Source organism: Quercus lobata, chromosome 8 (genome assembly GCF_001633185.2).
Source record: "Quercus lobata isolate SW786 chromosome 8, ValleyOak3.0 Primary Assembly, whole genome shotgun sequence".
Classification (NCBI taxonomy): Eukaryota; Viridiplantae; Streptophyta; class Magnoliopsida; order Fagales; family Fagaceae; genus Quercus; species Quercus lobata.
Genome location: NC_044911.1, coordinates 17,120,301 through 17,133,066, shown reverse-complemented (window position 1 = coordinate 17,133,066; position 12,766 = coordinate 17,120,301). Strand labels below are relative to the sequence as shown.

Here is a 12,766-nt window from a genome sequence, read left to right as displayed (position 1 = left end):
TTTAGGAGGACATTTCATGACTAATGTTTTTCTGACTAAACAATTTTTTTTTTGAGATCTTTCTGACTAAACAATTGTTTATTAAGACCTAATTCAAGTTCTAGGCTTGTTAAGCTAAAGATTTACTTCTCTTCGGTTCTTCTAGTTTGGTAAGAATAAAAGGGTAGAAGCTAGAAAGTGCAATGATAACGAAAAAACATAAGCAGCCCAAAAAAGAGGCGTGGACGGCAGGATTCGAACCTGCGCGGGCAGAGCCCACATGATTTCTAGTCATGCCCGATAACCACTCCGGCACGTCCACAAGATGTGCATAGTGATTGCCTATGTTTTATATATTCCTTACTGTATTACTTATGTCTTGTTTCTTAGTCCTTTTTGCAAGAAAAGTGGAGTCAAATTAGGGTGAGATTAGGTAATATGACAAAATCTAGACTATAATTAATTGAATGAATATTACTTATTCTTGCTTTGGTTATTGTTGCTGTGCGTTGGACTACTAAATTCCAAACCATATAAAAAAAATGAAGAATTAAGAGCGCTAGTGTTGGAGAGTGTAAACAACAAAAAAAAAAAAATAAATAAAATACCTCCTCTTTCTCTCTCTTTTAATCACACGGTCACTCATCTCCTCTCATTTCTCATCTTCCTTTCTCTCTCCTCTCTCTCTCTTAGATTGGTGTGGATTGGAGATTGGCACTGATGATGTGGTGATTTGGAGATCAATGTTGACAGACTGGAGATCAGCCTCATTCTAATTCTCTCTCTTTCTCTTACTATGATTCTCTCTCTTAGGTGCAGTTTGGATTCAGCTTATTCCAAGTCCACGTTTTACTGTAGCGCATTTTGCTTTTTTTTTTTGGTTCAGCCCACAATTGTTGACAATTCAACTGTGAACAGTGCTCCCGTGCACTGTTCACATGTCTCACAAATTACACTTTTTAACAATTTTTTTCATTAAAAATGGGTCCCACATCACTATTCACACATTTAAAAAATATTTTGCTACAGTGTTTTCAGTTTTCAGTTTTCAGTTTCAGCAAAATAAGTTCTATCCAAACAGACCCTTCATGGTTGTGGCAGTGGGGGGTTGCTGTGGTGGTGGTGGGATGGGTTCATTGTGGGTGGGGATTGGTCAGAGTTTGGGTTAGATTTTGTGGGGGTTTGGGTCAAATTTGGTGGGTTTGTGGGTGTTGTAGTGGGTTTGTGGGTGTTTTAGTGGTGGTAAGGATTTTTAGTGGTGATGGTTGGTTGGTTGGTTGTGACAATTTTTTTTGGGTAATTTTGGTGGTGACATAATTTATGTTTGTGGCTGAGTTTTGGTGGAAGGTGTTGTGTGGGTTTGCTGGAGAGAGAGAGAGAGAGAGAGAGAGAGAGAGAGAGAGAGAGAGAGAGAGAGAGAGAGAGAGAGAGAGAGAGAGAGAGAGAGAGAGAGAGAGACTGATTTTTTTTTAATTTTATATTATTTGTTGGTGTAGTTTATATTATTTTAATAAGTTGTATGTAAAAATAGAAGTTGGGTGAATTGTAAAATGAGATGGTAAAATAGATAAAGTAGATTTTGAGGGTGTAAAATATAACTTTTTTGCATCTCCTGTTGGTAGGAATGGCAACGGGTCAGGTTTGGGACGGATTTCTTTATGCCTGCCACTTGCCCTCGAAACTCAAACCTGCCCCGTTTAATAAACGGGTATTTTGAACCCCAACCCCGCCTCGTCTGGCCCCGCCTAACCATGCCACTTTAAGGCCCAATCCATGGCCTAAACTGTGGCCCAATAAAAAAAAATTGTTTGCATGAATGTTAAGCCCTATACTGTGGCCCAAATGCCAAATCAATTCCAAATCACCTATTAAGATAAATCCCAAATAAAGTCCAAGTCCAAATCAAGCCCTATATCGTAGCCAAAAAAGAGAGAAGAAGCTACAACAACAATCACCTGTTAAACAAGAGGCAAAAGATTATGTATGAATCAAAGATTTTTTAGTTTATTTTATTTCTTTATACTTTCATCATGAACAAGAAGCAAAAGATTATAATTTATCACATTAAAATAATTACTAGTTAAGTAAAGAGACAGTGGAGCAATTTCATATGCTTGTAATTCCCACATACAAAAATTGTTGAAAAATAATAAAGATGTGAACTTTGGTAGAGAAAATCAAAGAATGAAATTGGAAAATTGAAAAATAAAAAGTGAGAGTGATTGAGTGAGTGAGGGTGAGAGTGTGTGAGGGTGAGGGAAGGGGGCTGTCGAGGTAGTGAGGCTGTTAGGTTAAGACTTAAGAGAGAGAGAGAGAGAGATATATATATATATATATATTCTAAGTTTTTTTTTGTAATTTTGGTCTTAGTGGGTTGGGTTTAGGGTGGCTATTACTAAAACCCGCACCTGACTTGAACTTGCTTCGAGTTTGATATTTAAAGCCCAAATTCGACCCTACTATTTCGCGGGTTGGGACGGGTACCCACAGGTCGAAGGTTTTGCCATCCCTATTTGATGGTAGTGCTCTAAGATGATTACTCAATTATAGGCCCAAAAACGGCAAAACATATGGTATTTTATGTTGAAAGTATCACTCAAGGACTTGTCTTTCACACCTATAAAAAAAGGACTTGTTTTTCACGATGGAGGTTCCATCTTTAAAGTCATCCTCTTCACATGGTTGTGTGCCCAAATCTCTTTTCAAATGGAAACCTGAAATCCGCATGAAATCTTGTCTCATGTTTTCGTGGGTCCAATATTTAATTATTCATTAAACTTTTTCTCGGGATTGTCTGTTTGTTCTCACCACCACAAGTTACATTTGATTCCAACAATTTCCTAATTTAAGCTAACTGCTTATTTCTCTAAACTTTAACGTGGTTAAAATGGTTAAAGTATATTTGTACATTAAAAAAGTGATTTTTTTTTAGCTAAAGTATAATTTAAAGTTTAAACATTTGTAAATAAATTAAAAAGTCTTAAAAATAAAGTTGATGGGAAATAGAGGACACTTTCTTGGTATTGCATTAAAGAAGTGTGAACATGTATTATGGATAAAAAAAGTTTAGATAAGTTCAGAAGTAAGGAATTAGTCCCATCATACAATACTTGATCTTTTTTTCTTCCCTAAGGAATTAGTTAAATGGGCAATAAATAGGTAAATGAGTTTTATATACCCAACCCAATTAAGTCCATCCCAAACCCACCCATTTGACACCCCTACTAAAGAAGGAAAAGATACCATTATGCATAGGCATTTACAAGCTTGGAGTTGGCAGGGTATATAAACGGGTACAGATAATAAGATACCCTTATGACCATCAAATCTCTATCTGAGAAAGACTTCAATGTTGTAGTTGTTACAATCATGTAAAAGTTTTTTTTTGAAGGGGAAAACATCGAATTTTTATTAAAGTAAGCCTATAGAATTGGCTTGTGAAACATAATGAAGCTGTGGTAGAACATTCTTTATCCACACTAAAAAATATAGAATGCCAATGGCATATCTAGTTAGACTATGAGCTAAAGAATTACTTTCTCTCTTTGTATGAGAGTAAAGCATTTGATCAAATTGTTGTGGCAAAACCTTTGCATCCTCGACTAACAAACCAAATGGAGTCAAGAAATCAACATCATCCTCTAGAGCTTTAAACACGGCCAAAGAGTCACCCTCTAATATAGTTCGCTGAATACCAATATCTGATGCAAAAGAAAGAGCCGAAGCTGTTGGCATAGCTTAAATATCACCATTGTTGTATGCCTGATGCAATTTCTTTGAGCAAGAAGCGATCACCAAGCCTCTATTGTCCCTAATAACTATGTTGATCCCTGATTTGTTTTCTTTTGGAAAAACCACTCCGTCGAAGTTTATTTTTAATAACTTAGGCATTGGGGGCTTCTAGCAACAATTGGTTTGTTGAGTTTGATGTATCTCTTTGATATATGTAACAATTTACTTTGTGATAAAGCAAAAGAAACAATATAGAAATCTAAAAATAAGCCAAAACACAAATAGATATGATAGGTAACAACAATAAATAAACACTAAATATATATAAGAAGAAATCTGCAAATAATTAAAACTCACAGACCAAATGCGTGAAGGATGAAAGATTCAGATCAAGTCTTGTGTTTGACACAATCTCCTTAAAGTAGATTTCGCCCTTCACATAATCTGTGGTACTTTGAGACTCACGGACGTCTGCCTTCCAGGATAAAATGATCTACAGCACAGAGAAGAAGCACACAAGATCCGTACTCTGCGAACTACTCTATGTCTCTTTCTCTCTCTATGACTCATATGAATGCACAAAAATATTCTCTCTGGGAGAATTTCTCTAAAAGTTATTTTTCATGAATGGGGAACTATGAAATTATATGTAACTTAAAAACAGAAACACTGTTTTAGAGATAACTGTTGTATACAGACTTATTGACTCAAAAATAAATAATAAAATATTATCATTAATTAGATAAGTGGACCTAGTCCACACATGCCTAAAGCCCAACCCAATATCTAGCCCAAAACTCATACTCTTTATCATTTCAAATGTGTGACTCAAGAATTTTCACCACTTTAATATCATGTTCAAGTGGTCACATTAGGAGTCAATTTCTTATTCACTCCATACTAACAGTATCTAGGTATCATGAGCGACCTATCTACCTTGGAAATCCGCTAACCAAGCTCTGGAGTGTTGAGTAACTTGGTGAAGGGCATCGGCGGGTTGATGGAGTCGGACTCGGTTGCGTATGTTCCAAACTGACCATGCCGTTATTGCAAACAATTCTAGATTTTTCCCATGCAAAATTTGCCATGATAATAACTCTTTGAAGTCCAGAAACTGTACTGTACTTTGAAAGCTCCACAACTCTAGATTGGCCCACACCGATTCAAGCTCAGGACATGACCATATCGCATGTAGAGAGTTTTCTGAATAAGCACGGCATTGGTCATATAGCGGATCCTCAATTATTGTGCGATGATATAAAGACTGTTTGGTTGGCATGGCATCACAACAAGCCCACCATAGTAAGGTCTTCACCTTTTGTGGCACTCACATGGACCAAATTCCACTCCAAACATGCTTGTCCCGACTTTGTGGTACCATTGCATAAGTGAGGCCAAAACAGAGTGTCCTCGGATGTAGCATGGCCTAGTGGGATTTTTTTTTTATCAACTCAGCTTCCTCTTGTGTAAATAAACCATCAAACAACTTGGCAATCCATTGTCTGCTGTGTAGATCAATTGGAGTATCCACAATTGAATCTTCAAAATATTCAATTGGACATTCGAGTAGTTGTGGAGGATGTTTCCTTGGCAGCCAATGGTGCTGCCAAATCTTGATTTTTCTGCCCATTACCAACTCGTCATCTATCTCCTCATTTGATGACATCACTACCTTTAAGGATATTCCTCCATGCATAAGAGCCCATTCTTGAATCCGTAGCCTCCATTATAGTGGTGTTTGGGAAAAACTGAGCTTTGAAGACTTTGTAGAAGATAGAACTTTTATTGTGCAATAATTGCCACACTTGATTTGCCAGTAGAGAATCATTGAACAAAGCCAGATCTCTAAAGCCCATTCTGCCCACCGTTTTTTATTTGGTCACCTCATCCCATCTAATCCAATGAATCTTTCTTCGGTCACCTTTTTGTCCCCAATAAAATTTCTTGATTAGAGCCTCGATCTCATTACATAAACCTATGAGAATTTTAAAGCATCCCATTGTGTATGTTGGGATCGCTTGAATAATTGACTTTATCAACACTTCCCCTACTTGCTTGAGAAAGTAATTTCCCTTCCCAACCTTGGAGTTTTCGCCACACCCACTCGTTGGTATAATTGAAGCTAGCCTTTTTTCCTTTTCCAACAAAAGATGGAAGACCCAGATATTTTTCACATTGCATTGTTTTCGGAACACCCAAAGCCACTTTGATATTGTTCTTTATTTCGGCATCAGTAACTTTGCTGTAATATAATGAAAAACAAAATTATGTGGTGGAATTATAGAGAAATGGCCAACGGTTCACGGTTGACATTGTGTTTTTAAGTTTTAACAACGTAAATAGTGAGTTTTTGATGAAAGAGAGATAAGCTATTAAAAAAGAGAGATGCTACGTCCACAACATTTTTACAACATTTTCACCACAAATCATAGGTGGTTAGTTGTTATTGGTTCAAATTTGAATCTAACACTAAGATTACTTTTTTGCCCTAACGGTAACAATCTACCATTTATGATTTGTTGTAAAAATGTTGTGAATATATAATTTCTCGTTAAAAAAAGGGGAAAGTTAATGGCATTGATTTAGAAAATTATTTTTAGAAAATTTTGATTCCAAAAGAAAAAAATAGTTGCTTTTTAAATAGTTTTTAAAATATTTTTCATTTATATTTTTTTAAATTTTAATTAGTTTTGCATTTTAGGAAAGTTTTTTATATTTTAGAAAAGTTAACGGCTACCTCAATAGGTTTTGTATTTTAAGAAAATGTTTTATATTGAAACTTTCTTGAAATGGTCAATTAAGAAATGTGCAATTATTAATAAAACACAAAAAGAAATTCGTAATAATTGAAAATTTTTCAAATTAAATATCCAAAAATGAAAAGCTTGTCCACAGATTAAAGTATCCGAAATTTAAATAGATCAAACTAACATTCAAAAAATACAAGTTTTTTTAATTTTTTTTTTTTTGTTCAATGTCCTTAGCTCCTTATTTGCTTTTCTTTTTTGTTTTCTTACAACATTTTTGTTTTTTTGTTAATGAACAATTTGAAGAAAGGTCTTGTTTAATAAGTATTTTAACTATTAATGAATGATAAATATTCAATTAAGAAATTCATTATGGTTTTATGTGTTTTTCTTTATATGAGTGTATGACCTAATATTTAATTTTTGAGAAATAAATAAAATCAATTTTTTTAATCTAGTATAGAAATCTATTCTAGCATAATCTAAGTGGAGTTTGACTTACCTCCAATACCTTTTAAATTGGAATCTCCTTTTATTTTAATGAAAAACTACCACATCACACATTAACTAAATAAAAAGGTAAAGATTAAAACCTATTATTCCTTGTCATTGTATATTTAAAACAATATGAGATGTCCAAATAAAAAAGTACTGAAAATAAGCCAAATCCATCTAAGTGTATATGTGTATGAAATTCCTTCTAAAAACTTAAATCCTGACTCTTGCCCTTCAATTTCTTAAGAATTTATATTTATTTTATCAATTGAGCTAACTAAAACCCACTTCACAGACCTAAATCGTTATTGCAGTGAGAATAGCCAAGATAAATAAAATATTCTATTGTGGGCCGTGAAGCACAATCAACCCACCCACCCATCCATCCATCCCAATCTAAGTTCTCAAACCCCATGCACATAAACACAGCCCATTCAAACGCTATCCAAGTCTCAACATCAATAAATACCTCCATTTCCATATCACACTACTTCACTCCCATAACATTCGCAAACAAACAGGGAAGCTACCTTTCTCACTACCCATTTCGAAGAACAATACAATACAACACTCTAGAAAGAAGTAGAAACCTCTCTCAGTTACCTTTTCCAAATGCATCACCAACACCAACACCAAGACTCCTCATTAGAATCCGACCCTCAGCTCCCAGCCATCAGAATCCACCACCCTGCTTCTCCACGCCACCATTCCTCCGGCGTGGGGGCCACTCCCACCCCTACCGCCGGTGCCCGCCGCAAGATCGGCGTCGCCGTCGATCTCTCCGACGAGTCTGCTTACGCTGTACGTTGGGCCGTCCACCACTACCTCCGACCCGGCGACGCCGTCATCCTCCTCCACGTCAGCCCCACCTCCGTCCTCTTCGGCGCCGACTGGGGCTCCATCGACCTCTCCATTTCTCCTTCCGACTTCGACCGCCACCCCGATGAAGTAACCGCCACCACCACCACGACGTCGTCTTCTTCCTCCAACAATCAGAAGAAGTTGGAGGACGATTTCGACGCGTTCACCGCTTCCAAAGCCGCCGATCTGGCGAGGCCGCTGAAGGAGGCGCAGATCCCCTACAAGATCCACATCGTGAAGGATCACGACATGAAGGAGAGGCTTTGCCTCGAGGTCGAGAGGCTAGGACTCAGTGCTGTCATCATGGGAAGCCGGGGATTCGGCGCCGTTCGCCGCGGCAACGACGACGGTAGGCTCGGCAGCGTCAGCGATTACTGCGTCCACCACTGCGTCTGTCCCGTCGTCGTCGTCCGCTATCCCGAAGATAAGGACGCCGTCGCCGAAGCTGTCCTCGCCGTCAAGGAAGGGGAGGAGGACGGTGAGGCTGTGATCAAGACTGTCCCCATTGAAGCTGTCCATGAGAAAGGTTAATCAATTACTTGAACTGCCATTTCTTTCTTCAGATCATGTGATTGATTGAGTGGAAATTTTGGTTATTGTTTCATATCTGTGTGTGAGTTTGAAGAGTTTTTATTTATTTATGGCTTTGATGTGAATTGATTGAATGGAACTTTGTGATTGGTGATGGATTGGTTTTGATGCTTAAACCAAGCTGATACTATTTTTGTGTGATTGATGATTGAACCAAACTGAGTGAGAGTTCATATTGTGGCAAAGGTTGCCATTTAGAGCGAATAGATTTTTTTTTTTTTTTTAGAAATCCCTCGTTTCAGTGTTGGGTAGATCCAATGTATGTTATATCTGGCCTTCAATTTTTTATTTTATTTTATTTTTATAGGTAAATTTACTTATCCAAGAATTACGGATTAAGGTACATGATGAAGTTTGTGGTCCACATCCTGAATCACGAACATTAAGTTTAGTAATTTGTTAGATATTAACAACTGAAAACATTCTAAAAATATCTGATGCATAAAACTAGGTTTCAGGCTAGTGAGCTTGTGCCTTTTTTTTTTTTACAAAAAAAAAATATTTAGTACAACCAAATTCACAGCCAATTTGTGTTCGTGGTTAATAGGCTGTGTATTGCTTGATAAGTTTGGTTTTTGTAATTTTGGGGATCTGTTGAGCTACCTAATTATAATTTTTTATTTCGTGACCTGGAGATTTTTGCATCAGGTATGGAGGAGTAGTAGCTGTGGGTAGTGGGGATGGCTAAGTTTAATTCTACTTCTTGTGAGCAGCACAACAAATAGACTGAATTGTTCTGTTCATTAGTTTATGGCAAGGCCAATTTATGTCAATGCTGCTGCTTGCTTCTGTATTAAATTCTCTGATTTATTAGTACAGCTGATTTAGTATATAAACCTATTAAGTATATCCCTCTTTTGACCAATTACAAATATTGTGATGAACTATTATAACGATAATGGTAAAAGGAACAGAATTGTCAAAATGCCTAAATGTTTACCTTAGTTAAGATTTAAACCAAGCTTTGTTTAATTGTGATTTTGCCATTATCCAAATAAAGATTCTATGAAGATTGTATAGCTTCTTTTCATTACTAATGCATAAAAATTGGGCTATTATCGCTATTGTGGTTCACAGTGAGGATTTATATAGTGTCACATTGGGCTAGTTATTTGCATTTTGCATTTAACAATGTCCATACTACTACATGTAACACTTGAAAATTTTACTGTGACACCCTTCAGAGATATACTGTCAAACTGACTTTTTAGTGTTTTTTGTGCGTCTCTGAAACTTTGTAATGCTGCAGCCATAGATTTATGTATCTTTTTCTTACAAGTGATTCTTTAATTAAATAAAGTATACTTTAAAACTGGGTGCACTAAGATGGTTGAACCCCAGAATAGTTGGCCAGCTTGGTTTTCTATTTTGAACTTTCCATTTATTACTTGTATCACTAACATGTATGTTGCTTACTTTGAGGCAGATGCTTAGAAGGAACTTCAAGTCATGGGGTGATTTTCTCTACCGCAGGTATGAATGTAGGCACCTAAACTCTTATCTGTTTGTCATTCATTATACTTTTCAGCAAAGATTGTCTTCTTTTTAATTTCATTTTCTTTTTTTGGTCAGAGCTGGTTTATATAATTGTGTTTCTCATTCTCTGCATGCCTTCTGCACTTACAAATAACCAATATCATGGACGTGAAGCATATGCATTGCAACCTTTTGTTTTGTTGCTTATTTTTCTGAATGTGCTAGCTTCTCTTTTGTCCTGTTGATCCTTGTTTGCATCTCAGCCTCCTTTTGTTGCAGATAGCATAAAGGCATCTGATTCAACTGGCATTAGTTGACACACTGAGAAGTTCGTGAATGTTCTTGGTTGCTGAAACCTTTGCTACAAAGGCAGATTGTAGAGTGGTTTCTCTGTCTGTACCTTTTGTCAAAAGATTCTCGCATGTATGAACTTTGAGAAGATTTGTGAATGATATTTGTATGGCCGTTGAAGTCTTTGTGGATTTTTGTTATGAACTTATGCATTAAGAAAAAAAAAATGTCGCTGCATTGTGATGGAGCCTATTTTGTTATAATAATTAGCTTGTTATTTTCTAACTTTTCTGTTTTAATAAATGTTGGTACTAGGTCGAAAGGTTGATGTGCACCTGAGTCAAAATGGGGCTGAAAAAGATTAGGCATAGACAATTTTTTGGGTGGGTTAAATGTTTGAAGGGTCAGATTGAAGTTCCAGGTTGTGTTCCATATTCTTTATATCGATTAGGCTCAAAATTTGGATTAGTGATATCCTGAAATCAGTTAAAATTTGGTAGAATTGAAATTTCTAATATTCTTTCTGGCAACTGAGTTAGCTGTTGGCGCCTGAGTGCCCCACACACGCACACACACACACAAAGTTGTCACAAATTCTAGAAAACCATAATTGCTCACGACAAGGAAAAGGAAGACGTAGGCTTGGTATTACATTGCTTTGCTAACTACAATGCATGACATGCCAATACATGTGGTCTACCAGTTTAGAGCTAAGGTCAGAGTTGGAATAAAGAAGTATTTGGGTCACTAGGAAACGAAAATTACTGAAAAGAAGGCCGAAATGGAATGTATTCAGGAGAATTTGCAGTGTGAACAGGATGTCCTTAAGTAGCAACTTGTTTATGCAGACTGCACGCGAGATATTTCTAAACTCTAGTTAGCGAGCAGCCAGCAAATAGAATTATTTAACTTAGGGGAAGATGGGCAGTGGATCGATGACTTAAAGAGTAAACTGAGCGAAGATTTTTTGCAATATTTCTCTGGTATCTTTGGAGATATTCTTCAAGTGGAGAGCATTGTTCAACGGCAGACAGAAGAATAGAGGAATATCCTTGATAGACTATCTTGTTTGAAGTAGTCTATCAAACGGGTCCTACAAAGGCTATAGGCCCAGATGGAATGGCAGCCATCTTCTATGACCATTTCTTCATGGAGGCGGCTTTCATGGTCCAAACATTCTTCCACTCAGGTAATCTCTTCAAAGTTTTAAACAAATCTTTTATTGCTTTTAATTGGTCTCTATTGCATGTGATTTTTGACTTCTTGAGAGATAAGAAGAAAGGAAAAGGGACCTTTTTTTTGGTGGTATTTAAACTTAGATATGAGCACAAGGGAATGGGTCGGAATTTCCTTGAGGCTATTCTGATTAAAATGGGCTTAAGCAACAAATGGGTATCTGCCTCATTCAAGATTTTAATAACTGGAAGCCCTTCAAAAATCTTTTTGCCCTTGAGGATCTTAGACAGAGTGACCCCCTATCATATAGTATTTTTCTTTTCTTTTATTTTTTTATGTCTCTTGTTGTGTTCAAATAACAAAAAAAAAAAAAAAAATATATATATATATATAAATAATTAAATACAAGTCAATAAATGTAAATGAATACCAACCACTTACTTGCATTGATCGAAGATGATAAGTAAATATCAAATGTAGAAGACCTTGAGAGTAGTCTTTATCAAAGTATTATTCAAATGAGTGAAATTCCTAAGTTATCCTACCTCAAAAGGGCTAAGTCTACTCCTAAGAGACCAAGTCAAACAACTCTTAGGCTATTTAAAGGGTAATTTGATGATTTGTGGTTAGTAATAGTCCTCCTTTTACGGATAGAAGAGCAAGTTTATTTTGTTTTGTTTTTTGTTTCTCCATGTAAGCACTCCATAATATGAGAGGTTTATTTATTTATTTATTTTTATTGTTTTTTATTTTATTTTATTTAAAATTTAAAACACTATTATTATTATTATTATTATTATTTATTTATTTTACCATGTAACTATTTCTCAAAACAATGTGTTTAAGTTTTTTACTTCTTATAACTACTACTAATCTTTTAAACTCTTTACATTTCCCCTTAAATATCACTTAGCATATGCCAAGTTACTATCCCCACTCCCCAAATTTTGATTAAGGATTTTTTTTTTTAGAAACAAACACACACATAAGGGAGAGGAAAATGGGTTTTAATATAAAGGCACACCATAACTTCACTAAAAAATCATGGTAATTTTTAAGGGAGGGTGAACTCATTGAGCCAAGATTAAGGAATTCTGATGGGCAGTAGGTTCATAAAGTTGATTTTTATTTGGATGGGTCTTCTTCAAAGTCCAAATTTTTTAGATTTTTTCCATAAATTTCATGGTCGTGAGGACTTCGGGCGTTTTGAATGACCAACTTTTTAGCCCTTTCACCTCTTGAATTATATATCATCGTGAATATTTCATAGCTTTCTACACATTGAGCGAAGATTTGAGCAACAACGCCAAGTCATAAGGACTTGGTTCCCTATTAAGCTTGATGCTCATTGTTCCTCAAGCCTTAAGGCAAAAATGTAGGCTTGGTTCCCTTGATATTCCTTATTCAACAAATGGAAC

General features: G+C 36.0%; 1 protein-coding gene and 1 non-coding gene across 5 annotated transcripts; one reads left to right on the top strand and one right to left on the bottom strand.

Moving 5' to 3' along the window:
- Positions 1 to 219: 219 nt before the first annotated feature.
- TRNAS-AGA lies at positions 220 to 301 on the bottom strand. The gene has a single exon. It is a non-coding gene; the product is annotated as a tRNA-Ser (tRNA).
- A 7,125-nt stretch (positions 302 to 7,426) lies between these two features.
- LOC115954945 (universal stress protein PHOS32-like) lies at positions 7,427 to 10,424 on the top strand. 4 transcript variants are annotated; one of them, XM_031072955.1, is made up of 3 exons: positions 7,427 to 8,340; positions 9,832 to 9,886; positions 10,145 to 10,424. In XM_031072955.1, the coding sequence occupies exons 1-2, from the start codon at positions 7,566 to 7,568 to the stop codon at positions 9,837 to 9,839; spliced, it is 783 nt and encodes a 260-aa protein (XP_030928815.1). In that variant the 5' UTR covers positions 7,427 to 7,565; the 3' UTR covers positions 9,840 to 9,886; positions 10,145 to 10,424. The 4 variants fall into 4 exon arrangements, with proteins under 4 accessions (XP_030928815.1, XP_030928812.1, XP_030928813.1 ...); XM_031072952.1 differs by having other exon boundaries at positions 7,428 to 8,340; positions 9,832 to 9,878; positions 10,161 to 10,424; XM_031072953.1 differs by having other exon boundaries at positions 7,428 to 8,340; positions 9,832 to 9,878.
- The last annotated feature ends 2,342 nt before the right edge of the window (positions 10,425 to 12,766 follow it).

Excerpts from the sequence above, each read along its gene's own strand:
- LOC115954945 (XM_031072955.1), top strand. The coding sequence starts at position 7,566 with ATGCATCACCAACACCAACACCAAGACTCCTCATTAGAATCCGACCCT.